This window comes from Oryzias latipes, chromosome 22 (genome assembly GCF_053564925.1).
Source record: "Oryzias latipes strain Hd-rR chromosome 22, Olatipes_Hd-rR_3.1".
NCBI classification, from domain to species: Eukaryota; Metazoa; Chordata; class Actinopteri; order Beloniformes; family Adrianichthyidae; genus Oryzias; species Oryzias latipes.
Window position 1 is genome coordinate 24,455,967 of NC_136258.1, and position 27,893 is coordinate 24,483,859.

The 27,893-nt window shown below is 37.6% G+C and overlaps 2 protein-coding genes across 7 annotated transcripts; one reads left to right on the plus strand and one right to left on the minus strand.

Moving 5' to 3' along the window:
* The first annotated feature begins 265 nt into the window (after nucleotides 1-265).
* slc1a8b (solute carrier family 1 member 8b) lies at nucleotides 266-10,390 on the plus strand. Its single transcript, XM_004082178.5, has 11 exons — nucleotides 266-737; nucleotides 1,788-1,867; nucleotides 3,262-3,477; nucleotides 5,373-5,415; nucleotides 5,508-5,721; nucleotides 6,470-6,569; nucleotides 7,447-7,680; nucleotides 7,762-7,956; nucleotides 8,036-8,170; nucleotides 8,264-8,396; nucleotides 9,683-10,390. Exons 1-11 carry the CDS (start codon nucleotides 573-575, stop codon nucleotides 9,827-9,829), a joined length of 1,662 nt encoding a protein of 553 aa, XP_004082226.2. The 5' UTR covers nucleotides 266-572; the 3' UTR covers nucleotides 9,830-10,390.
* Nucleotides 10,391-13,625: 3,235 nt separating this feature from the next.
* elavl1a (ELAV like RNA binding protein 1a) lies at nucleotides 13,626-27,290 on the minus strand. 6 transcript variants are annotated; one of them, XM_004082177.5, is made up of 8 exons: nucleotides 24,886-27,290; nucleotides 23,168-23,312; nucleotides 19,963-20,022; nucleotides 18,143-18,326; nucleotides 16,106-16,209; nucleotides 15,474-15,627; nucleotides 15,138-15,363; nucleotides 13,626-15,051 (listed from the first exon to the last, which is right to left on the minus strand). In XM_004082177.5, the coding sequence occupies exons 3-8, from the start codon at nucleotides 19,996-19,998 to the stop codon at nucleotides 14,727-14,729; spliced, it is 1,029 nt and encodes a 342-aa protein (XP_004082225.1). In that variant the 5' UTR covers nucleotides 19,999-20,022; nucleotides 23,168-23,312; nucleotides 24,886-27,290; the 3' UTR covers nucleotides 13,626-14,726. The 6 variants fall into 6 exon arrangements, with proteins under 6 accessions (XP_004082225.1, XP_011488495.1, XP_078796609.1 ...); XM_011490193.4 differs by having other exon boundaries at nucleotides 15,465-15,627; XM_078940483.1 differs by lacking the exon at nucleotides 19,963-20,022.
* Between the last annotated feature and the right edge of the window lie 603 nt (nucleotides 27,291-27,893).

A 27,893-nucleotide genomic window follows, 5' to 3' on the forward strand; every position in this document is an offset into this window, starting at 1 on the left:
AACAAACAAAAGTGCACGTGTTTTCAGTAATATTAGGCCTATTTTTTATCAAAATAATAAGAAACATTCGGATGTTCTAACACAAGTTGTAGGTGCATATTAAGAAAAATGTCTTTTTTTTGTATGTAAGACTAATTAAAATCAATTTCTGACAGGAAACTCAAATGTATAAGTAAGCGTGTGTGCATGTTTTTTATGAATGGAAAGGCTTGGTGGAGGTGGGCTCTAATAACTGAGGCTGAGCTATGAATGGGGCTCATGTTTATCTGGCTCTCACCCACTCTAATGGGCCTTGGTCACTGTGAAGGAGTCTCTGTTTGCAGCAGGAAGAGATAATCCATTTAGGTGATGCTTTACCTGGAATAGGTAAGTCATTACTTCCTCTCAGATGAGATTCCTTCCCCGATGAGAAGCTGCGAGTCTTAGAGGACTCACATTCAATCAGCTTGTCTTGCTCTCATCTACCTCACATTTTTCCGGGACAAAAAACAAGCCCGTCGCACCCGTCCAAGGAAATCTGACATCTGTGGGGAGTTGGAGGGGTTGGGGGGCTGGAAAGCACCTGAATCAGGATGGAGATGCTGAGGAAGTTTACCAAACGTTTGGTGCCTGTGAAAGTCATGGAGTACATGAAGGACTATTGCAAGAGGAACGGGCTGCTGACGCTCTCCGTCTTTGCTGTCGTTACCGGCTGTGTGCTTGGATTTTCCCTCCGGACCCTCAACCTTTCTACACAGGTAGGAAGGGACGGACACCATTTAGAGGCCAGATGCTGGATCTAAAATGACATCCTTTAGAATACTGTGGGGAAATGAAAAAAAAAAAATCTAGAGTTCAAGAAAATGAACAGTTAGATCCAAGAAAAGAACATTAGATGTGGAAAATTGAAGTTAATCAAGAAAAAGTGAGTTCCCTACATCTTGATCACATTGTTTGCTGTGTAATGTCACGTTCCAATAAACTTTATTGTTCCATTCAAAGTCAAAATGGGTTTAAACCTCTAAAAAAAAAAGGAGAGGTTTCATTATGCATACATGTTACAAAAATACATTTCATTTTATAAATGATTTATGGAGCTTCCTTCTTCTTTTGTGAGTGTACTGTTTATCTCTAAAGTATGACGGGCCGTCAAACCTACAGGAGTTGTTCTGGTAAAGTTTTTTCTGCTCAGTTCAGAGGAGTGCAAGCATTGATTTGAAGGTTATGTACCGCACTCAGTGGGTCATTTTAAGGTAAGATGCTATAAGCAGCTTAGTGAATTTTGGCACAGAGTTAGATTTCTAAACAAATTCCAGTGTGAATGCAACGACACTATCAAAGTTAAGCATTGAATGGAAGTTCAGCTGCTTCGAGGAATTCATTCAATTATTTGTCTAACCTTATCTTAATAGTGTTATATAATGTTTGTTTCATTTAAAAAAAAACATGAATAATGATGTCTAATGCTGACTTGATGCTATGACACTCTTCTGAAAAAGCAGGGCAGATAAGGTTTACAGGTATAACCCAGTGTAGCTTGAGGTTGTAGTAAGCATTTAAATAGGGAAAAGATTTTAAACTGTTGACACATAATGTTGTATGCAACAAAATAAGATTCCAAGCACTATTTCTGATTTCAGACTAAATAAAATTCTTGAGCATTTCCTTTTTTTATTTCTTATAAACAGTTTTTTAATTCTAATTTTCTATCAATTAAAACGAATAAACTGTCGTCAAATTTTTTCTTGACTTTCATGCATTGTAGATTTTTTTTAGAGCACATTCATCCAAATCTTTTTCTTTTACAGGCCAAAATCTACTTTGCGTTTCCTGGAGAATTGCTGATGAGGATGTTGAAGATGTTAATTCTCCCGCTTATCACTTCCAGGTAAAAAAAACAGTCAAAAATAATTACACATTTGCTTTAATAACTGAGTCTTTTTTAGGACTTTTGTGGGATGCGAGTCCACACTTTAATCTGCACCATTTTTAGCAAAAAAGTGAAAAGAGTTACGAAATGAACTAAAAACAACTGATAAAAGAACAATTTGTAAGAGGTCTGTAAAAAACAATGGCCGTGGTTTATTGGAACAAGCAACCAATCAGATTTGGGGGTTGGTTTTAAGATTGTACTGTCATGTAACCCCACATTGCCCTCAATCGTATAAACCTATAAGTCACAGATGAAAAGAAAGCTGCCAAAAGACTTAAAGTACATTTCAAAAATAAATTCCAGTACTCCAAATTACTTTGAGTTGGATTTCAGTGCACACAGATGTTTTAACACACTAAAACTTAATGTGGTTTGTAGTGACACTGCAAACACAAATAAAGAACACAAATTGGAAACAGAATAGTTCCTCAAATAATATTATAATAATATTGAGAAGCATTTCTGTCTCAGCAGGAATATTATTATTACAGCCCTGGAACCACTTCAAGCTTCTAACCTTTTCACTTTAGGTCTGTTTTTTGGTTAGGTCTGTTTTTTGGTTTCAATTTTATCTGCCCTTAAGGTACTTAATGTGTCTTAAGTTTCATTCTTATGGATATTAAGAAAACCAGTTATTTCAAACATGAAAGTAAATTTTATTTTCTTATTTGAAAAAGAAATAAATCCAAATTAAGCAGGAGGGGGGTCTGTACAAGAACAGGATGAGCTTTGTTTTAGACTTTAAATATAAATATATAAATCTTATATTTGCAGTTTTTACTATGCTTGAAATACACTGTTTTTATGTTTATTTTCAACTCCAGGGGGGTGAAAAGTTGGATCTAATGAATAGAAACATAATACCCAGCCATGCAAAACAGAGTGATACAAATGAGAATGTCAGCACCAACTAGCAATCGCATAGAGCAGGGGTGGGCAATTCCAGGCCTCGAGGGCCGGTGTGTCTTCATGATTTCCAGATAATCTTGCCCTACTCATGGCTGATTACCTGCTTCAGGTGTGTCCAGCCAATTAGAACATGCCAGAGCAGGGTATGCTGGAAAACATGCAGGAATGCGGCCCTCAGTGCCCACGTCTGGCATAGAGTATAACACATTCAATGCAACCAAACAAAAATATCCAGCACCTTTGTCAATTATGAAAGTTAAACTACCAAACGTTTCTCTTCAGAGAAAACCTCCAAACTCTGATTCTGCCTTGTCTTCCACATTGTCAACTTAACTTCACTCAAAAATAAAATTTTATAGCATTCCCTCTTCTGATGATGGATAACAAAAGAAAACGATCAAATGAATAAAAGCTTTATTTCTTCACTTCATCCAATGCAGTTTAATGTCTGGCCTGTCAGCCATGGACACAAAGGCAAGTGGTCGGTTAGGAGTCCTGACTATCACCTACTACCTGTGGACGACCTTCATCGCTGTCATCGTCGGCATTGTGCTGGTGCTCATCATTCATCCTGGGACGGGGTCGGAGAAAGACGGTCACCATGCAAGCACGGGACCTGTTATGACCTCGGCTGACGCGTTGCTGGACCTCATCAGGTAAATATTTACATTTGACCTGTTTGTCTGTTCATATGTGATGTAAAGGTTCACACGTGATGGCGTCAGGCAGAATTTAGATATTCCCTAAATAAAGATAAACCTGCACCCGGCAAAAAGAGCAAACAACCTAAACTTTATCTCAGCTGTACTTAACTAAAACATGTAAAAACTGGTTCTTATTTGTTTTTCTCTGTGAGAGGACGTAAAAGACTCTTTCTTCAACCTATTTCCTCTTTTCTCAGCTCATTCTCCACTCATTCTTGCCGTGTTATAATGTAAAAGCTTAGAAATAGGGTTAGAGATATATTTGGCTTTTCTGAATATACCTGGTCAATGGAAAAAGATTGTCCATTCCCCCCAGAACAAAGGAAAATCTCTTTTTGTTGTGCCAGCCGTGCAGGAGCCTTCAGCTTTACTTCCTAGTCGTATTATCTCTTAATTCTAGGACAACCACAGCTCCTAATCACAGCATGTAAACAGATTCAACAAAACGTGAACTGATAGAACTTTTACTGCTGAAAAGTTTGAGGAAATTCATTCCAATTTTACAGCAGGGATGGCAATCTGTGAAAGTCAGTAGGCAACGTGTTTGGGCATTGCAATAAAAATGGGGAGGACACAATGCTTGAAGGACTGTTGCAGCGTCACTCCCACGCAACACATCAGCTAAGAATAAGTAGACATTATTTTTGACCGGATAAGCCTTGGCTTTCTTAGAAGCTGTGTAGTTTTACACTGACGGAGGCTCAACTTGCAGGTAAATCTCAAGCTTACTGCAGGAACACTAAGACCACAAGCCAACTAATTCCTTTTCTCTAAATTACACCTAATTATGTGATAGATAGGTAATTTATTGAAACACAGCTATTTTCCATCAGTATTTTTTTTCTATCTTATTTAAGGAATAAGAATATTTCGTACCTAAACTCTTGTTTGCTTTTATTTTTACCTATGTACTTTTATTTTGAAGTAACACTGCTCTTACTTGAGTGCAGTTTTTACTAGAACAGAGGCCTCGATACATTAAAACACAACAACTAATTATGGCTAATGCCAACTGTCAAAAACAAAAGTACAAAAAAACCTTTTACATAAACAAACAAGAGTTTTGCTAAAAACAGTGACTGCTGTCAAAGATTTGTCAACACAGAAAAAAACGTCTCTCCTTATCACAATGTCTTATTAGTGTTTACATTTTAGGTAAAAAATTTAATATAAACATTGCAACATTATACATTGTCCTCAATATGTATCAGATTCACTGTCAGGCACGAAGGTGGAGAAATTATGATTTAAATGTCTTTTAAGTTCTCAAGTATTTAACATATACCTCGCATTTAAGACTTCTTTATATTCCTAAGTTTTGTAAATGTGGGATCATTTCTTCTATGAGTAAATTATTGGTGCTATTAGATTGTTGAGCAACAGAATACTGAACACATAAAACCAACATAAGACTGCTTATGACTTAGAAGAGCCTGAGTCAGAGCAGTTCTATGAAAGACTGCTCTGACTTAGAGCCTGTGTTATAATGGTGTAACAGAGACAGAGGCTGCAAAATTACATCGTAATAAAAGTGGAGCCTGTGAAATAAAGTCGTGACAGAAGTGGAGCAAATTTGTTTATTTGTAAAAAACATCTTAGCTTCAAGAGCGTTTTTTTGTATTAATGAAATTGGTTTTACCTCGAATTAATGCTCATTTGTTGTATTATTTTGCCTCCAAAAACAACTTTAACATGGCTAGAAATTGTAGCACATTAAATTTTTCCAAGTAACAGATTATTTGACATTGTTGTCTTTTTAGCACTTTTTGGTAGCCAGATTAACACTTCCTGCTTCCAACTGAAATGGGAACAACATTTATTATTTATGTGTTTTCTTTCTTTTCTAGAAACATGATTCCATCCAACCTTATTGAAGCAACTTTTCAGCAGGTGAGAGGATAAAATAAAACTGCTAACTTTGTAGAAATCTTGATTGTGTTTATTATTTTTTTTACATGTCTCTGATGCTTCTTTCATTCCAGTATCGGACAGATTTGGTGCCAATAATTCAGAATTCTGATGAAAAAGAGTCTCAGGTCAACTATGTGTACGTCATGCCCGACTACCACAACCCTCAGCTGGGTCACCCAGTGTTCCTGGAAATCACCCCTGCACCTGACATAAAGTATAAGATTGTCCCCAGCACAAGCAAGGGCATGAATGTCTTGGGAATCGTCATCTTCTCAGCTACCATGGGTAAGAGGATCACCATCAAATCTAACCCCTCCACTTCCTGACTTACTGAGTTCTTTAAGGGGTCAAAACAGTCTGCAGATGCAAAGAATTACTGCCACAATTACATTAACTGGTTGAAGTTTTGTTGGAATTTCTGCTTTATTGAATACTTTCATAAATTAAATATTAATAAAATATGTGTATCTAAAAATAACTTTAAAAATGTGTTCTCAACAAAAAAATCTTTAGCATGAAAAAGAAAAAAAAACGTTACTCTAGATTACACATGTTCCCAAAAATGTAAGGTATTTTATTACAATTTCGTAAAACAGCAGATTTATTTAGACGCTAACAATTTTAGTAAAACAACCAACTGACAAAAGTTTTTATTTATTTATTTATTTGGGGGGGGGGGGGGGGTAAGATTTATAGTACGACGATGAAGCAGGACAAATATCAAATAAAGACTCTTTTTTTTCTCTAACCCCATGTTAAATACCACAGTTGTTTTATGTCTCATTACCTCTTTTCAGTGGAAAAAAAATACTTTAAAATAATTGTTTACTATTTAACTGTGGCATTTTTCTTCTATCATCACAGAATTCGTACCTGAAATCTCACAAAACAATGTTTTGTTTTTGTGGCAAAATTAGGTTTAACATGGGATCCAAAAAGTTAATAATAATGATTATATGCATTATCTTTCCTAGTTTTATAACTAATCATTCAGAGGCTAAAGTCACAGTATGTCTCTTGTGTCTGTTTTCAGGTCTGCTGCTGGGGAAGATGGGAGAACGTGGATTACCGCTGGTCAACGTGTGCCAGTGCATCAACGAGTGTGTGATGAAGATCATCAACGCTGCCATGTGGTGAGTTAAAACTCCACATTCAGATCCCAAAAGATTCTGCTGCATGTGACAAAAAAGTCTCACTGCTTAGCGCAAAGTGGGATTAAATGTAAGAATAAATCAATAAAACTCCACTCAGCATCATGGTACTAAAGGAATGAATGCGCCCATTTAAGATGGTAAACCAATGACTGTTTTTCATCACAATCATTGGTTAAGTTAATTATTATTATTATGAGTTTTTTTATTTTGCCCAAATGAAGTTACTTTGTTTGACTACTTTTATTCCCGTCTATCTTTTCACTCGTGCTTAATTTATTACAGAAACAACCCTTTTTGCTTGAATTCCCTGCTTAAATGGATTTTTTGGCTGCTCTTCCTACGTTTTCCACACTGGAAGACACTGTGTGCTCCAACTCATTTGACTTTGGGCATCTATCTCTGGCATTAATCTTCTATAACACCCTCTTATTTTCTGGATCCTGGCAACGGGAGTTTGATCCCATTCAGCCACGGGAGCATTAGTGAGGTCAGCTACCGATGCTGGACATTGAGGTCTGGTTGTTTGTTACGACTTAATCCCTTTAGGATTGGTGGTGCTGAGGTTGAACAGGTCAAACTCACAAAACTACAGATGAGGAATAGGGATAAAACATTTCTTAGATAATGACAAGTTGATTTTTAAAATTAAAAACCACAGGTGAAACCAATATGTGCAGGGCGGGTTTGAGTTCAATCGTCAGGTATCAGTTGAGTTTTGAGATCCAGCAGCTGCAAGAACACTCTGAAATGTTGATGCAATTGTTTTCTTGAATCAAAAGAAACAACAGAAAATGCTTCATAACATAGGAGAGGAATAGCACTAAAGAACTGCTCATCATTTTTTATCTGAATGCAGGTACTTCCCTTTCGGTATTGTCTTCCTGGTGGCGGGGAAGATCCTGGATATGCACGACCCCGCCCACTTAGGGGAGAAACTCGGCATGTACTTCATCACAGTCTTGGCCGGCCTGTTTGTCCACGGCCTCATCCTGCTGCCACTCTTCTACTTCTTCTTTACTCGCAAAAACCCCTTTGTCTACATCAGAGGGCTGCTGCAGGCTCTTGTCATCGCCTTGGCCACCTCCTCCAGGTAAGAAGAGGCATCTCTATCTGAAGAAACTCAGTTTGACTTTCTTGTCCTTCAACCCTGATGTTGTGCTTTTTCCTGAAGTTCTGCCACTCTGCCTATCACCATGAAGTGTCTCCTGGAGAACTGCGGTGTAGACCGGCAGATAGCTCGCTTTGTACTCCCAGTGGGGGCCACCATCAACATGGACGGGACAGCATTATATGAGGCAGTGGCGGCCATCTTCATCGCTCAGGTCAATGATCATGAACTGGACTTTGGTCAGCTGGTCACTGTGAGGTAAGAGCAGTGCCAGAGATTTTTGGATGCTCTTTATTTCTTCTAAGAGTTAACTTCATCTCGGCACCCTGGTTGTCAGTATCACAGCAACAGCAGCCAGCATCGGGGCAGCTGGAATCCCACAGGCAGGACTGGTAACCATGGTGATCGTCCTGACCTCCGTGGGGTTACCGCCCGCTGACATCTCCCTGATTGTGGCCATCGACTGGGTTCTGTGAGTCAGATACTTTCTTCGTTTGCTGGATAAAAGGGGGGGGGGGGGGTAAGAGCAGCTGATTAAGCTTTTTTTTCTTCTTTGCGTTTGCAGCGATCGTTTCCGTACGATGATAAATGTTCTCGGGGATGCACTGGCGGCTGGCATCATGGCTCATTTGTGCAAAAAGGACTTTGAAAAAGCTGCTGCTGCCAAAGCCGCCTCCCCTGTCGCCAGTAGTGAAAGGGTAAGAAAAATGTTCCTTTTTTAAGAGGAGGAGCTCTGCTACCCCCACCGTTCAACCCTAAAAAGAAATAAAAGAAATGCGGACTTATAGGTGTTTTGACTGATGCTCTAAAACCTGGCTTTTGGTTTTCTCTGGTATCTATGACTGATACATGATATGTTAGATGGGTGTTAATTCCATCTTGGTCTTTGTGCAATTTTCAGGAACTTGGGAGGGTTCAACTGGATTTTACTCACCCACATTTTAGTTCTATTATTTTAATTTATGCATATTAAATTAGCACAGAAAAGGGCAGTTTAATTGTCAGTTTGTTAGGTCGAAACTCGTAAACCAAACTTCACAAAATATACCAATAATGCTGAAGTGAGATTATAAACCAGTTTCCAACAACATTGAAATATACAATATTACTCTTAGTACTGCAAGACTGAATCAAACATTAAACGGTGTCTTATAGTTCTCAAATGACATAAAGATAGAACATGGAGAATTACTCTCCATACTTGTGTGCTCCTAAAGACCCACTCTGATCATCTTTAGATCTATTTCTAAAGCGTTCCCAGTGTTCTTTCAATTGTGATTATGCCGTTTTTAGCCAAAATCAAGAGCGGAAGGAGTTAATTAGAAATTCACCACTGGGTTGCAGGCGGGACCTCCCACTTGCTGAGAGCTCTTTGTTTACAAGCTCTCTGGCTAGCATACAGCCCCTCACACCCCCTACCTAACGTTACCGGTGCAATTCCGGTGTATGAGAACGGTTAGTCCCCCTAATTGCCAGTCCATGAAAGCACATAACATGCAGTTGATGTAAAATGTGTTGTCATGTATTTAGAATGAATGTTGAGAAGGATTTTCATTCATCCAGGTAATCAAATCAAACTTTATTTATAAAAAAAGCCCTTCTCATACTTACACAGCTTGAAGTGATTTAAAGTTAAAAACAAAAAAACACAAAATAATAATGATAAAAAGAGAAAAAAAAAACCGACCCATGAATGTTGTCTTGAAGTTGACACCTTGAAGTCACTTGGTCAGTTATCAAACTGATGAAGCGACTTGGTTGAGTGAGGAGACATTAAGTCTAGATGCCATTAACGAACTTCATGACATTCAAGACAGCTGAAAGCAATAACCAGCAACTGGTTTCCCTGTTCCCTTAATATCCCTTCATTTATAAATGTTAAAAAATGTTTCAGTGTTTTATTTTCTGATCCAAACTTTCCTTCATTCAAAACTCTTGCAAACTGCCTGAAACCTCGTGTCTGCTTCTCTCTTGCTCCTCACAGAGGGACACGGTCATCTCCTTCGGTAATCAGAGCGTGGCGCTCTCCGATGCTCCTCTCCTCCCTCACCGCTGCGACTGCATGTTTGAGGTGGACGGAGACAACGTTCTGGAGAGACCTGTGCCCTGCTACAACCTCTGCCAAGTGTGAAACGGCGCCACGAGGCCAAAGGCACAACCATTTGCAGGCCCTTAAAGCACAAATCATGCTGTACAGTTTAATTGCTGAGCATAGCCCGGCTTCAGTCAAGTGGCTTATATGTATTTTGCCTGTGCCCTGCTGAAAACAGGAACTTCCTTTACTTGATAGACTCCATCCAGGTCGGGCTGCATGGAGAGAGATGAGAAAACTAACCTCACATGAAACCTAAATTAAAAAAAAAAAAAAGGGACACGGGTCGCATCAGAAATCAGAGCGGATCAGCCCGTGAAGACTTTCACGGCTTGCCTGACATGATGGAGTCTGATTGCAGGTTTGACATCGACGCTTTAAAATGCCTTAACATGACCTCGGTTTTGCTGTAAAACTTGAAAGTTAGAGAGAGGAGCAGAGGCAGTTGTAGGGAATGTTATGAGCTGCATTCAGTGCAAATTTAAGCAACCTGATGTTTAGTAGATCAGAAAGACGGTGTGATAATCACACAGAATGTTTATTTCTGTTTTTATACCAGTGCAATTACTATTTTCTAATAAAAACCTGCAGCACTTGAAACTGATGGTGACAATTTTTTTTTTCTACCTTAAATTTGTCCATCCTTTATGTATGATTATATCCGATCCCACCCCGACATGTCTGTCTTTCTATTAGGCTTTAACCCTTGTGCTATCCTAGGCACTTTGACATTGGGAGTTGGGTCATCTAGACCCACTAGACAGTACGCTGAACCTTTTTTCTTCAATGATTTCTGATCTTCACTGGTGTCCATGGATTACATGAAATCTTTCCACCTTTATCCACCTTTGTCATGGTAGAGAGAACACGTCAAAGTAAGGGTGGGGTCATCTAAGATAGCACAAGGGTTAAAAACTAATATGATCTCTATGTTTGTTTGTTTGTTTCTTTTGGGTAGCTGGAATTGAGAGTGGCCAAAAAAAAAAAAAAAAAAGGAAAAAATATTTAAATTAAAATAAAATGTGAAAAAAAACTGCAGCCAATTTTTTCCCTTCGGGTTTTCTAGGGTTAAGGAAACAAACAATCCAAGCCAAGATGTCCCTGTGAGGTAGATGTGGCCGTCCCATCCCATAAACATAATAACTGCTTGGGCCACTTTTAAGAGCCAGGGTTTGTGATGATTGACAGTAACTTTCAAAGCGCTTCAAAGGGATGGAGATTCACTTAGCTTTGCAGAATTTTTCAAATTGTTGCAGAAACATCAAAGCTTCATTACAGTTCACAAAAATGTAGATTTTGCATCAGTTAATAATTTTGTTCAGCATTTGAGGCACTTACCATCCTTAAAACCAGACAAAACCTTTAAATATTTTCCTATCTAGGCATTTTATCATTTTGTTCTTTGACAAATGTAGAAATTATCTGATGATCAAAAACATTTAATGTGACTAATATCTAAACCAATAAGAGTTTGGAACATCAACAAACCCTTTTGTTGCTCAACATTGCTGTTTGTGTTGACAGTGGCAACGTGGCTCGTTTTTGCAAATTATGAGGCACAGTTTATGTCTGATTAAACTTTCCAAATGCAAAATAATAACCTTCTAGAAACGGTATTCCCAGATATAAAATTGAGTTGTCAGAAATAAGCTTTATATGTTGTATTCTGTTGAGCTTTACTGCAAATATCATGTTAATGGAACAGATGGATTTCCAAATAAATAACTTGTTTATAACATTTTCCTTATTTTTAAGCAAGCAATGTTTTTATTTGGTTATGAATATGTAGTTTACATAAATAAAGGTTTATTTCCCCTAGAGACTGTGATTTGAAAACAGCACATTTCAAAAATTTTTTGCAACATGCTTTTTATGAGTTATGGAGTGACTTCTTCTGTAAATCAATAAGTGTGGGTGGGGTATAAACCGTCAAATAGTCCATGTATTGCATTATTTAGAGAAATCCTATTATGAAAGATGATATTGTACCAAAAATAGCATTCTTTAGAATATGTTGAAATCACAATGAAACATCAATACTCTGCAATACTAACATTTTCAGTCTTAGTTATGCAATAATAAGCAGACCTTTGACGCACATTTATACATATTATTTAACATTTAAGTTTCTACATTTAAATCTAAATATTTCACAATTTTACTTGTGGTACTATTTGTTGATTTATAAACGTTTTGGAGCTCACAATTTTCCGCTTTCCCATATGTGTTTGTAAACCTGTTAATACGCAGCCTTCTGAGTGAACATGTTGCAGTGGGTTCCCCCACATCAGGCTCCTGCTTTGATTGGGGTGGGGGTCATTTTGTCGCGTCCTGAGTGGGGTGGTCACTGACGTGTATACAGGTCACCATAACATGGTTTCCCCAGTTGAGCATCAAGTCATGTCATTTTATGTTTTATTATGTTGTGTGTGGTTAAGGGGAATTATGCATTTTACAACGTTTTTGTATTTAAGTGAAATACAATGTTTTCATAATGTAGGGGACTTTGTGTTACATATGTATGAAAAGAACTTTATATAAATATAAAGTTGTACTTTTATTCTATACTCCAGATGGGAATATTTGTACTCTTAAGGAAACAGTCCCAACAATGGCTTTTGCTGCTGAGTATCTGGGTTTTGGCTCCTCCTGCTGGTGGGGAAAAACTCCAACTACGATTCATTGAATTAGCTTTAAGGCTAAATAAATGCAAAAGTATTCAAATTAGTCATGCAAGAATAATCAGGAAAAATTCACAATAATTTTCTTAAGTCATTTTTTTTTTCAATACTGAAAATTCACCATGTTTTATTGAAATGATTCTGTGTTATAGGACATTTAATGGACTTAACTTGGTATTAAATGCGTTCAAAACCAGGAAACCGTTAAAAACACTCCAATATCATCAAGTATCATGGATTACACTTTCAAATAAATAAAGCCACCTCCTGTAAATGTACACTATATCCACATAATTTAAGGCAGACTGTAGTTTATGTCGCCTGCCTAGTAAAACAAACATGCTTTAGTCTTTAAAAGGTTCAAACAAAACTGCTGGAAAATAAAATAAAAAAAAAAACAATAACACGTCAGTAGAAAATAAGTTGTAAAAATATTAAATGCTGCAAGAGACGACACAGACCAAGACACGTTTCTATAACCTGCTTATAACAAGTTGTGAAATATTGCACAGAGGCTTGTGACATGAATAACATGTAATTTCTAAATTAAAATGCACTTTTAATGTTCAAAATCTGAGGGGTAGGTTCAAGAAGAGCAGATAAAACTAATGCATTAGCGGAAGTACTGCTAAAGGACTGTTTAAAAGCCAGTTCACTGCTTTTAATGCAAGCAACAGTTTAATCTAATGTCCAACGACAGTGAAACAGGCTGAAAAATGTTAAAACCTTATACAGAAATAAGCCACAATAAAAAAATAATCTCAATGTTACCGCAAAACATTTAATTAATATTCAACACTAAAGGTTCAACTTTCAACTACTTGCTTGAAGCAGGAAGAAACTGACCATTTCTAGATCCAAACATTGGTTTAAGTGATATTCTGAATGTATTCAGTGATGTAAGATCATGAATAAATGTTTGGGGGAGAACGGTAACAGAACGTTGAGAGCTTTTACTGAGCAGGTATTCACACCGTCTACTTTGGTCCATCAGCACTGACCAACTCTGCTCTGCCTTCAACACAGAGGAAGTACCGCATCTCATCCAACACTACTTGCAGGAACCAAGATGGAGATTTGCTTTTGAGAGAATTTAAAAGAAAATGTAAAATTAAAATTAAAAAAAGTATCAAACCAAATAAAACAAACAAAACTCAGCAAAATGAAATAAAATTTAATGTTTTATGTTCAAAAGGGAAACAATCAAAAACAAAAGAAAAAGAAGCAAATCTAAACGCAAAAGAACAAAGGCCTTTAATTCTCTTTAATCTGAGATTAACTCTTCTATTGCAAAACAAAAGAAACAAAAAGGAAAAGGAAAAAAAAGAACAACAAAACCAAATAACTAGGATGTTGCTCTAACTCTACAATATACAGTGTCAGTACCTTTTCAAAAACAAATCCGAATTAGTCCAAACTGAAAGGAGGTCAGAGGAAACCATGGTAGGGTTAGAAGATGCCTTTGGTCCATCTCATTTCCTTTCTCAATGGTTGCTCATGTCCCCTCTTCTCATTAGCTCCATAACAATGTCACGCTATTCTAAAAAGACACTTCCTCATAGGGACATAAAAGCAAACAACATTAACCTCCAAACATTTAAAACTGTTGGTCAGAGGGGAACAAACGCCCTCAATTTACATCACCACATGATATTTAGAGCCATTTCAAACAGATTTACAGATCAAAAGTGCTTTGCTCTTTCGTGTACTATTCTCTGGGTGGCATCAAATCATTCATCTTCACGAGGTGATAAGGCGTCTATTTCTACATGTGAAGATCCAGGACAGACCACTGTCTTTTGAGAAAAGGAGAAAGAAAGAAAAACAGACAAAAAGCTTTTTCCTCTTAACACTAATTTTGCAGTAAAAAACACAACAATGTGGAGGGTTTAGTTTCTACTTTCTGGATTCCTTGTTTCTGGCCAAGAATCATTTTTCTTCATCTATTCCTAACAACTGAACATGCAAGACATATAGTATTGTAGTTTCTGAGATCACGTTCAAAAAGAGTTGTCTTGAGGGAGACCTTTTCAACCAGTTAAAACTATTTTGAAGGTTGTGTCCCTCAAGACCCAAAGCATTAGTACACAATAGGGGAAAAACATCGTTGATGGGTACGTAGGCGTAGAGGATCGGCCATACCATTTCACGGAGGAAACAAGGAGACCGCAGCGGATGTTTTAGACACTGCGGCTTTCACCGACAAAAGCTTGACACAGCACGGCGGCCTTCCTCTACACCCCATTGTCCGACTCCTACTTGTGGCCCTTGCTGGTCTTAAAGGACACTTGCAGTATCTTATCTCCAAGCCGGTACCCGTTCAGGCTGGCGATGGCCATGGCCGCCTCTTCGTAGTTTGTCATGGTAACGAAGCCAAAGCCTTTGCACTTGTTGGTGTTGAAATCTCGGATCACCTTGACGTTGGTGACGGCGCCGAACGGACCAAACATCTGCCACAGTATGCTCTCGTCTGCATCCTGGCCCAGGTTGTAGATGAAGATGCACCAGCCAGAGGTGGAGTTTCCAGGAACTCCCACACTTCCCATGCCACCCATGTGATCAACACTCATTGGGGAAAACCTGAAATCAGGGTTCAACATGAATAGATCTCAGAATTGAAAATATCCAACAGTGTACAGGCCTGATTTTCATTCTCATCTTCTAACCTGAATCTCTGTGCCTGGTGGTGTAGCGGCCCTCCAAAGCGCCTGGACTGGTTGTGGTAGAGCTGAGAAATGATCTGCGTGTTCTTCACCTGGTTTGGGTTGGCAGCAAACTTCACTGTGATGGGCTCAGTAACTCCAGGGGGTTTTTGGCCATTCAGGCTTTTTACAGCCTCCTCGGCCTCGGATCGCTTGTCAAAGCGGATAAAAGCCACTCCACGAGACATTCCTTTGGCAAAAGAAAGTAGATGACGGCCACCTCCCACGCTAGTAACGGTACATTTTGTGTACTAAAAACATAATGATTGAAAAGCCAAGAAAGTCATTCACCTGTCGTACCTGTAGACTGATCTACAAGGACACGAGAATTAATGATACGTCCGTAACATGAGAACATGTCCTCCACATCCTTTTGAGTCATGTTCTTAGGCAGGCCACTGATGTACAGGTTTGCATCCTTTATTGTGTCTGAGCTTGGCCGTGCATATGACACCTGACAAAAGGAAGAAAAATAAACAGCGTGTTACAACTTAGATTTTTTTTTAAATATTAAAAGTGACTACGTATGAAAACTATATTTGGATGTACAAGGTCAAACATATCAAATTATATATTATATTATTGTTTTGGGGGACATTTCGTTTCAGGAAATTAAACTAAAATAATCTACAAATTACTTTCCAATTTGTTTTTGATCTGAAGGTCCGTCTTTTGGCCTGGACCACAAATTTAAAAAAAGGAAAACAATTAAAAAAAAATTTTTTTTTGAAAAAAACAATTAAGGGTCTTTAGGTTTTAATAACAAGTAAAATTAAAGTACAAACTGAGACATGTCAGATGAGGCAGCAAGTGAGCTGTGAAGGAGATCACTTCCTGGGAGTGACATGTTCTAGCTAGTTATCGGAGCCAGAGGAGTTGTGTGAAATGACATCTTTGCTTTGAGAATTGTAGAACACCTTATGGCACGTTACCTTGATAGTTTTGGACTGTAGCCTTAGTCCATTCAGAGTACTGATAGCTCTTTCTGCATCACTAGGGTTAAGATAGTTAACAAATCCGTACCCTAAACTGTGGCCTAGAGAAAAAAAAAAAAAGGAAAACAATAAAACAAAACAAAAAACGTATTGTTCCAAAAAATCTGCAAACAAATATTAAAAACAAAATTTAATTTTAACATGGCATTGAAAACTAAGCAAACAATCTGCCAGAATAGCAACTTCCGTAAAAAAATAAATAAATAAAACAAGTCGAAAGTGGTCAAAATTACAATAAACAAAGTCATTTCAGAGCAAACTATTAATTTGAGAAGGTTTACAAGAATGAATCAACATCAATGAAGGGAACGATGAAAGCTAGGGATGCACTGACATGATGAAATTTATGGCCAAAGCCAAAACATTTTAATGGTTCCCGAAAACCGAATATTTAGTGGCTATTGAGCTTTTCATTATTTTTAAGTATAAATAGCCTAAAATAAAATTTTAGACAATCGTGTTTTTCAAATAAAGTAAACGTTTGGATCTCAGGTAAGCACACACCTGAGAAATACAGTCTGCTCGGTATTGTGTAACGGATTCGATGCACTCCACATGCCTCCAAAAGCCAATGTCTTCCACAACACTAAATGTTTGGTCATCTAAAGTCATGTACTCCATTATCTTCTTTGTGATTCCATCTACTTTGGCACTATCATTTATACGTCAGCCACGGACGGAGTGCTGCAAGCTTTCCTTTTAGCTGCTATCTCGCTCATTTTCGTCACGCTGTTTTGAGTGTTTTAACTTTTCACTGGCATTTTAACACAGTGCTAAAGGTTTGAGCAGATTATCCCCGTCTTAAACTGTAGTTCTTTTGTTTCTCTCAATAACTAAAATATCTCAACACAGCTACTTTTTTAGAGAAAACACAACATCATCAATGCACGCAGACTGACCAAACTTTGATTGCGTCTTTATTCTGCCCTACTTTAAATCACTTTGAATGTATGATTTTTTCCTCCAACATTTAGCCAAATGAATTAAGTTGTTCATTATTCGGTGCATCCCTAATGAAAACAACCACCTGGCCAAACATTTCTAGATGTTGTGAGGCCAAATCATCACTAAAAATTGAAGATTTGCATTCAAATAATTTTCTTTAAAATGCTTCAGAAGTCAGCCTTTTCCATTTTATACTACAGTCTTACGTACAAGCTGCTGGAATATAATCGATAACATAAGCCAATATTTTGAGAATTTATGCTCGAGCTGTACACACAGTGTTTTTAGGGTTTCTCCTTTGAAAAAAAAAATTGAGACTGACAATTTTGAAATGTGAAATCTGAATCCTGCAAAAAATGTATTTGAGCACAGACACTGTTTTGAATTGACCACATGACAACATCACAAAGAAGGACTCCTTAGGTGCCAACAACCAAAACCAGATCATCACTTTGGGTGGTAGATTTAATACAATTATAGCCAAACCCTAAAAAGTTATACATTTGACTTGTAAACAGTGATCTGGAAACTATTTGACAAGCTTAGCCTGAATTAAAATAAATACAATACTGATAAAATGCAAGAAAAGAGCAGTTACTTGATCACATCAATATTTAGTACAACTGAAAACCACCTATATGGAACTTTTTTCCATCCACCTGAAAATATAATGTTTTATAATCCAAAGAAATGTACTTCTGATAATCAATACCAACAGAGATCTACTGAAAGCATGGATGAATGTCTGTCATAACAGGAATCTGATGCATAATTCTTGATCAACTGAAGGTTATAACTGTATTTTATATACAGAAGAAAAAAAGGACTACATCTACTTTAAACCTGAGATTTTTTTAAGGATATGCTACCTTGTAAAACCTTTCGTGGTGGGTAAAACTAGCCATTCTTCACAAAGAAAAACATGTAACAAATTTAAACTTTCATACAACTCTGGTCAAATCATCCACCTTCCGTTTGCACCTTGAGTCAGTTTATTCCGTCCAATCATTGCTTTTCACTCTAGCATACCTGCGACTTTGTCTCGAATCAGCTTGGCAGACTCCACCTCTCCAATGCTGCTGAAGAGGCTTCGCAGCTCATCCTGCGACATGCTCTGAGGCAGGTAATTTACTATCAGGTTGGTCTTGGCATCCTTTGGCTCATCCCCTCCCACCATGTGGTCTTCATAACCGTTAGACATTTCATACACCTCCTGCAAAGGAAAAAAAGGTTAGATTAGCAAATGTGTACACAAATAAATATGCTATCAACTAACTAAGAAGAATTCAATTTGACTTCAATTTCTTTGTTCCAGATTGTCAACAGTAAATGTGATGTTTTTATCAATGCAAAATTTGCAAAAACACAGAAAAACCAGTACGTGCTTTTATTTTTATATTTTATTTTTATAGAACATTACTGATTACATGTATTGGCAAGTTAATGTGGAATCCCCAAAATCTTTTAAACATTCTAAAAGAAAATTATCAAAAACACTTCCTTTTAACTGAATTGCAAAAAAGCCCTTCCCATGCATTATCGTGTACCAGGTTATAATATCTAAGGATCAATTATCTATTGGGTAAAGAGAAGAACATCAACTCATATATTCAAAATATTTGAATTTAACCATACACAGCAATTGCACTGTACTCGACAAAAATTGCACAAACGTTTTCTGTTACTTTTAATGTGAACATTTTCTTTCCCCAAATGCCATAGACTAATGTCACCTTTTATTTTCTATAAGATGGTTAGTCTGCCTGCATTTACATTGGAGTGAAATGTGTCAGGGTTCATTTGCCAGTAAAACCACAACCTCTGCCTTCAGACTGACCAGGAATCCACTTGTTTGGTTTGCAACCGAGACAAGTTGAGATGTTAAAAGTACTTAACCAAATGTGGAAATAAACTTTGATCAAAAACAAGCAAACCAATGCCCCACAGCAGTATTTGAGTCAACGCAAGTTGTAGATTCACATAGTTGTAACACATAAAGAGCAATGTTGTCAGTCATGTGTCCATCAGTAATGTTGTCCCTCGGTTATAAGAAGCGTGACAAAAAGTAACAAAAATAAAATAAAGTAAAACATTTTTCACATACGTATTTGGAAAATCTATTCTGTAAGTTCACTCTGTCATAATTACCATCACTTGACATAAACCAAAACCTAAAATGCAAGGAAACACCAGAAAAGAACTGACAGACGTTCATTCATTCTAGGACAGAAGAATCTCATTTTGTATTCTGGTGTGAACGGTCTACCAGGTTGAGAGAAACTCTGATAAAAGCAGAGAGCTTAGACTCAGACTTAGACTGTAGAGGAAAAGGATGGTGTAGAACCACATTCATGTCATCTTACACATTTAAAGAGCAAAGTGATTTTTACTACAGTAAATCAATACATGGCTGTCAGATTTATAACTGAAAGAAAAATCATCCAGTTAGTCAGTTCTTTGTTAAAAATTTTATTTCATATTCACAGCTCTCAAACACATCAATACCAAACTGTTCTCTTTAGGACATTAGGACTGGAAATAAGAAAAAAACTCAACATTTTATTTAATTTACCCTTTTATTACTTCTCAAGTACAATCATAATTAAATAGCATGCTACAAAAATTAATCAAGTCCTAAAAGTATAATAGTACAATTAAGGTTTGTTGCTTTCTTTGTCATGCTTCTTTTGTTTGATTAAATTTAATCATGCATAAGGAACTAAATACCAACTGTTTAACAGACTATTAAAAGTGTGCTTTTCTCTCTTGCTTTAAAAGAGCTGCATTTTCAACTGTCAGTCAAAAACTCCCATGCTGTCTGAAACGGGATTTTTGGGTTTAATACTCACTTTTAAGTACTTATTGTGTCCTCGACGAACTGCCATGAAGACAATTCACTGCTCCTGGGGCTAAGTGGAGATGAGACAAAAATCAGACAATATGACTGACTTACAAGTCAACCCCCAGCCTCCAGGACACAATATTAAACCTAAAAGTGCCTGTCATGTTTTGGAGAAATGTATCAACTCCAAACTGTTATTCAAAGATAAACAAGTGCAAGATAACTTTAAAAAAAATCTTTATATGGTGTTTTTCTATTGGCATTTTTTAAAAACCCTCAAATTTCAAGTCATTTTGACTAGGGGTCTGCAACCTGTGGCTCTTTTGTCCCTTCATTGTAGCCCTATGGCTTTGGAAAAAAAAAAGGGTAGTCTTGGTTCATTTGATTTAAGCAAAATTTTGTAATTCACGTTGAGATTTTTTTACATGTCAGATAACTGAGCAGAATAATTGTAAAAGGATTAATGTATTGTCAGAAAGGTTTATTATTGGAATAAGTTTAAAGTTCACATTCTTAGCTTTTGACACACAAGTATCTTGTTGGTGTTTCGAGGCTAATTTCTTAAAGTTAATAATTGCATTTACATGACTAGTTGCATCTCTGAAATAACCAATCTTATAATCTTCATCTTTGGTAGTAAAAAGATGAAAGTGCACCAAATAATGATACTGCAGAGTAGGGCTGCACGATATGAGGAAAACTCGCGATGTGCGATATTTAAGATTAATATTGCGATAACGGTATAATTTGCAGTATATAAACAACAAAATAAACGAAAACATCATTCCCATTTAATTGCAACAGTTTAAAAATTATACTCCAAATGACCCTCGTTGACATAGGAGACAAACATCTAACATAATAGGCCTCCATCCGATTGGTCAACAAGGTGAAGGCGTCCATCCGATTGGTCAAATGCATAAAGGGATTTGTTTGATTCGTTAAATGCTTCAAGCTGCCATAAGGTTGTATTAACACATTTAAGGTTTACGATTTATTGCGATTTTCACTGTCTTTTGCGATATGCATATTGCAGAGCTGGATATTGCGATAACGATAAATTTGCGGTATATTGTGCAGGCCTACTGCAGAGCAGAAGAAGTTAATAATAATAGAAAATGACATGCTTGACATGGCTTTCTTGCATTTTTAATTCAAGTAAATTTGCTGCAGCAGGAGAGTCACAAGGCATATTTTATTTTGAAAGGAACTTGTATATGTTGCTCTCAAAAAGCCGGTTTAGCTCGTGCTGGTTTGCGGCGCCTTCCGTCCGTGAAACCAGGGTTCGACTCCGGGCTGCTCCCTGTTCCCTTCTCTACCTCTGCCGGTTCAAAGCCCGGTTTGAGAAGGTTGCGTCAGGAAGGGCATCCGGCGTAAAACATTGCCAAATTTACCATGCGACTTGTTCGCTGTGGCGACCCCTGATGGGAGAAGCCGAAAGTGGAAGAAGAAGAAGCTCTCAAAAGGTATTAAAGAAATGTTATATAGTAAAGGAAGTGACTATTTCCACTAGTTTGTGTGCTTTGTCTCACTTAAAATACGCGTGAATAACATCTGCCAATAGAAAAATAAAAGACTATTTTTCCAAAACAGTGAAGTGACATATTGCAGTCCTTGCTTGGTTTCAGTCTGTAAGAAACTGGACCAATAGCATCTTTTAGTGTTGAAGGTTGCAAATCCCTGGTTAAGACTAAAAGAGAAGTTAAATGGAATAAAAAATAAATAAATAACTGCCCTTTTAAATGTTGTCTTTTTAAGTAGCAAAACAATGTTTAAAAAAAACAATTGTATGGTCATGAAAATAAAAAATGTCAGGACGAATATTTGTAATGTGAACACTGTGTAGCATTAAATTACGACATAACAAAACTACACGCAATAACCTCACATTTATTCAACTATATCAGATTTCAGTATTGCAACTATTTTAATATTGGTAAAAACAAAAAAAAGAAAAGAAAAGAAGTATAGGAAGCAGCAGCAGCTGTGGACGTGATAAGTAGCTAATTTTGTGTAACAATCAAGCTTAACACATTTTGCATATTTTCCCCATGTTTACTTTAGATTGTGGCGAGCAAATTTATTCCAATAGCCTACACAATTAGCATAACCTCAGGTTTTCAGATATAGCTTAACCAGCAAGTGGCCTATCTCACGCAAATTCTCAAGGACTGCCGTTATCATGAACATAATTTCTACAGAGCGACAGGAGTTCGCTAGAAATTAGCTATCCAGCTGTACAGTTTTGAGCCAGATGCCAGCTCAGACCAGTAAAACTTATTTGTACATGGATCTATTTGTCTGCACATGGATGCATCAGAATGGAGCAGAGCAGAGCCTAAGGCCTGATTATAATTTAAACTTTACAACTACAAGCTTTTTCAAACTGCATTTTTTCTTCTGCTCCTGATTCACCGCGATTTAAATTAAGAAACGCAATTATCTTAAATTTCGAAATATATGTCCTCCATCATGAAGAAAAATGCTACAAGAACATGCTTAAAAAAAACATTTTCATTGGAGTGGGTCTTTAAATTTTCTGCTGAGGCGGGGGCAGCCTTGAAATGGGTATGTTTGTAATTTACAGGCGTGCTTTATTTGAACCGGTCACATAATAAACGACAAAAGTGGGTGTTTACAGCTGTACGACATTTGATGCCTGTACAGAATAACAGATAAACTGGACCGTGTTTGTTTTGGTCAAGGTGGTTGTGGTACCTTGGCCCGTTATTTTGTGATGGGTCTACACCCTCTTTCGGAAACGTGCGAAGGCCCAAACGGCAAATGACTAGCATGCTAACAAGCGCCACTTTGAATCACGTTCAGAACGAAAAACACATCATGTCTTGCCCAAAACAGATAACATGGAGAAACGTAACGAATGCCGTTGTAACCGAACGAACGACAACAATATACGCAATATTTTATATTAAATGAGACTGCATTGTTGTAACTTGCCTCCTAGCACGTGTAAAGCACCGTGTCCCTATTTTTGTGAGCGTCTAGCTGAAGCGATTCTAGCCCAACATCTAAACCCAAGCGCCCTAGTGTTAGCAGGCCGCGTAAGCTAAGGCTAGCCGCGGCTACTTCACTGCTAGTACTCGTACAGGCCATAAAAAACGGCATTGCGCTAGTTAGCGTTTTCAATAATTTATCCCTTCATCTATGCAGTTACGGTATTTTGTCAAACAGTAACTAAAATATAATCTTACCAGCTTTTCTGTGTTTTTTTGTTTTATCTCCTCGCCTCTTTTTTGTCTTTTTCTTAACGACGTTGACTTCCCTCCAAGTCAGTCACGCAGGGGGAAAAATTAGGAGAACGTGATGACGTCACAATCACAGACGCAACCCCTCGCCCTGGAGAAGCAGAGCAATAGTATGAAAGTCAACGATTTCTGGAAACAGGCTACTTAAAAGAAAAAAGAAGACATGTGTTGGGTTTTTACACGTTCCCTTATGATAAAATATTAGAATTTAACATATCAGATACAGTATAACATTGTGTACAGTCATATTTTTAATCAGAAATAATTATTCAAGAAAACGTCTTACAGTTTTCTTGAATAATTTTAGGGATTTTGTGATGTATTTGTTTTTATGCAAACCTTTATTGAGTTTAAGGTTGTTTTACGGTTTTTAAAACTTTAGGGAAATTGCAAACTAGCAAAAAACAAAATACATCTTTATTATATGACAAATTTTGCCCATTGCTTGATTGCACAAGTTGTTGGCACACTTAGAGAGGAGGAGGGCACTAGCGGAACTGAGTGTGAATGCGAGGGAAAAAATGGAATATGAACACCAGTTACAGCCAGTGCTGGCTAAATTACTTTTAAAAAGTATTTGATTTCTTTACTTAGTTACTGGATCAAAATTGTAATTACTTTACTCATTGCCTGTTTGAAAAAGCAATTCACTACTAGTTCAATACTTTTTTTCCTCTCATATGCAAATTAGCAAGGGAAAAACAGTGCAAACAAGATCCTCTTGTCTTTCGTTTAAGCAATGACCTTATGGAAAGTATAAACCTTGTTCAAGACATAACCTGGCTTCAATTGAATACAAACAACAGTGTGAAAAATGACACAAAAATAAGTTACAATACATGTGGTCATTGCCACTGCTTAACCCTTGTGCTATCTTAGATGATCCCACCCTTACATTGACGTGTTCTCCCCACCATGACAAAGGGGGATAAAGGTGGAAAGATTTCATGTAATCCATGGACACCCGTGAAGATCACAAATCATTGAAGGAAAAAGGTTCAGCGCACTGTCTAGTGGGTCTAGATGACCCAATTCCCAACGTTAAAGTGCCTAGAATAGCACAAGGGTTAAACTGAGATGAACCTGATACGCCTATATTAATATGTACCAAATGTGAAATTAAGCCACTCTTTTGAAAACACAAAAACTATTTAATGCCCCATGTTCGTTTCCTCTTACTACAATGAGTTGCACGTGTCCCTCTCTCTGCGTCCATCTACCCTTTGTGCACAGTCCTGCAAATACCCAACTACCCCCTCCCCTTCTTAGGAGCGAATTGAATGAAATATTATTATTTTTAAAAACGGCTCCCATGAAGGACTTCAAAGTTGTTTCATTCGTTACCGACACATCTATTACTCGGGGCGGGTCTCTGCTCGCTTGCTCAAATTAGACCTTTCTAATTAAATGTTGCTACACAGTTACTACAGAACTTTTTGAAAATGAAATGTCAAGTACCATTTTCTTTATCATTTTAATTAAGTGACAGAATAATCGGTGTTGAAGAAGAAAAAGAAAAAGCGGTTTGGCGGATTGCTTTTTCTTTTTAATTTTGAGTCAACAAATGCAGCTTCATTTTGTAAATGAAAAAGCATTTCTGGTATTGACTTTTATTTTTAATTATGCTCCAGAAAAACTTCCACAGCTCTTTCACCCTTACAAACCGAGAGAATCCAGTTGAGGTGGCTTAGGCACCTGGTCCGGGTGCCTCTTGGACGCCTCTCTGGAGAGGTGATCCAGACATGTACCACTAGATAGAGACCGCAGGGAAGACCTAGGACATCCAGGAGAGATGTCTCTCAGCTTATGGGAACACCTGAGGATTCTCCCAGAGGAGCTGGAAGAATTGGCGAAAGAGAAGAAAGTCTGAGCATCTTTGTTCAGGTTGCTACCCCTCTCAACCCAGTCCTGTATGAGTGTAAGAAAATGGATGCATGGAATGGAATGTATGGAAACATGGAGTGGGAATCAGTTTCTCCTGGAAGGGCCACAGCGGTTTGTTTTAATGAAGATACATGAAGATTAGTGATACACGCTGGGTCACACGAACATGGATGATGTGGCAGAGCCAGAGCAGCATGTGGTATTGTGGTCCAAAATTCTGAACCACTTTAATGAACTGTGGTCTGCTTCACCAAGCCATCTCCCGTAATACTGTGCAGACACCAGCGGGAAGCGGCCAGTTGGTAGCAGTGCCAGGGATAACCACAAGAGGGCGACAGAGGCCTGACAGAATTATTTATATATTTAGGTGTTGTTAAAAAAGGAAAGTCGGGATTTTAAAAGGCTCCAGGAGAAACTGTCATTTCTATAAAATCATTTTTTGCTTCCTCCCTTTGGTTTCATTTGTTTTACCTGGAGAAGAAACGTAAAAAATACATTAAAAAAATCAGCTGCAAAGCAAATGTTAACTAATAAAACGTAAAAATGTCCCCTACCAAAGAAATAAATTGGTGTGAATTTGAGAATAAAATGAAGATTAAAGATGAATTGCATGAATTCTCAATGGCTCTCTCAGTATTGACGTGAGCTACAGGTGACGTGGAACAGGTAGATGGTGGCTTATCAGACACTTCTCCCCTCATTAATAGTCTCACCTGGATTTTCAGCACATTTATTATATTGAGTCGGGCCAAACTCATTTTGTTACATGTAAAACTGTTTATTTCAGTAAAGATACAGTACAGACCAAATGTTTGGACACATCTTCTCATTTGAATGAATGGGAAGGGGCGTCCAAACCTTTGGTCTGTACTGTATAAGTTTAACAAAAAATTTTAGATTTCAGTTTGTGATACAAATCAGAATATCTAAACGACCACAACCATCATATGAAGATGTTCATGGATCTAGTCGTCTACAAGTGAATGCATCAGAATAGAGCGGAGCATACAGCTTGTCCAACAATAATGAAAATAGAAGGTTGAAATTTCAGAATAAAATCTGTTCTCACAGCAAGGAATATTGTCTTTTTCCACCCAAAATTCAAAAACATGCTTAATAGTTTAATTTAGTAATCTAAATTGTTGCCAGGTGTGAGTGTGTTTGGCTATGAGATTGTGTGGCCCTGCGATGGGCTGGCGACCTGCCCAGGGTGTACCCCGCCATCGACCAACGTGACCCTGAAAGGGAAACAGCGGGTTAAAAAAAGGGATGGACCATTTCCATTTTTCCATAATGAATTTTAAAAAAACTGTCAAACTGCTAATATCCTATATTGGATTGCTCAGTTTCATAAAATGGTTGGGTGTCCAGGTTCTATTAGAGCAAAAAAACCACAAGCTCAGTCCCGTCCACCACCATGTAGGCAGTGGAGTATTTTGAAATAAAAAGGACCCAGGAGCCGCCCACCACCCAGCCGGAGCCTCGTCACTGCAGGCCAGCCCCTGGCGCAAGACGCAAGCAGCCCAAAGATCATGACACAACCTCTGCTCCACCCCTCTGATATTTTAGCCCTAGTATTGCTTGATCCGGTGCTTCATAAATTATACAGGTCATATAAATAAAGTTGCCATCTTTTGCCAGAAAATTATTCATTCTTTGAAATATCTTTGATGTTAATGTTTGTTCACATTTTTAACCGTCCAACAATCCTTTTTCAAACAGATAAACTCTATTTCAAGCCTACAAGTTTTCAGCAACAGAAACAACAGTGGTAAATTATTATTTATCCATTATAAGACGTTCAAAAAATGATAAAAAGTAAAAATGATTGCTGTAAGCGTAAGTTTTGATTTTCCTCTATTGCTTTATTTCCAGTAAAAATGGACAAAAAGGTGAGTCTTTATCAATGGATTATTTGATTAAAAAAAAAAAAATTGGATTTTTTTTCTCTGAAAAGTAAACTTGTGAAACGTTTGATCTGTGCCCGGGGGGTGGGGGTTAGGGTGCTGTCTCGTTTCAAGAAGGTTTTGGTGCAGCGGTGACGGGGTGCTCCCCCCCTTTTGTCTCACTTTCCACATTCTATCGTCCACAACAGTACAAGACAGACACTCCCCTGAGCACAGGTGCCTGCTCTGCTTTGCACTGTGTGACAGAATGATGACGGAAATGCTGACAGGTATTTGTTTGAATGGATGGGTACTTGCGTGAGAGCTGCTCTCTGTATTGTATAGGTGTTGATAGACATGCATGTGTGTGAAGTTTTTTTGGAGCCAACTGGTATCTTTGTAATATCTGAGTGTGGATGAGACAGGCCGAAACCTTTTGACTAATATCTGCATTTGACCGTAATAATCATAAACCTCAAAACCTCCCCATTTTTATTATAATTCTACCTTTTTTTCATCCATCCTCCACCTTCCTCAACCCCTTTTATCTCCCATTTATTTTGTACCATTATCCCCTATCTTTAATATCCCCCTATCCCTTTCACTTATCCTTTCCATCTGCTCCAACAAGAAAAGTATGCAGATATAATAAAAACAACTAAAGGTTAGCCTATAATACAAAAGAGGTTCATTACCCCCTATTGTTGCAAAATCCATCCAACACAAGAGGCTTTCAGCTCTAAACTGTTTGCTCAGCTGCTGAACAGGACTAGTTAGAAGAAGAAAAAAAAACTAGAAACTTCTGGATTTGTAAATGACTTAGATAATTAAATAATCCTTTTTGAAAATGCACCAAAGCTTTTCTTTCAGTTTCTGTTGTTTCCAGTGTCTGGAGTTGTCAC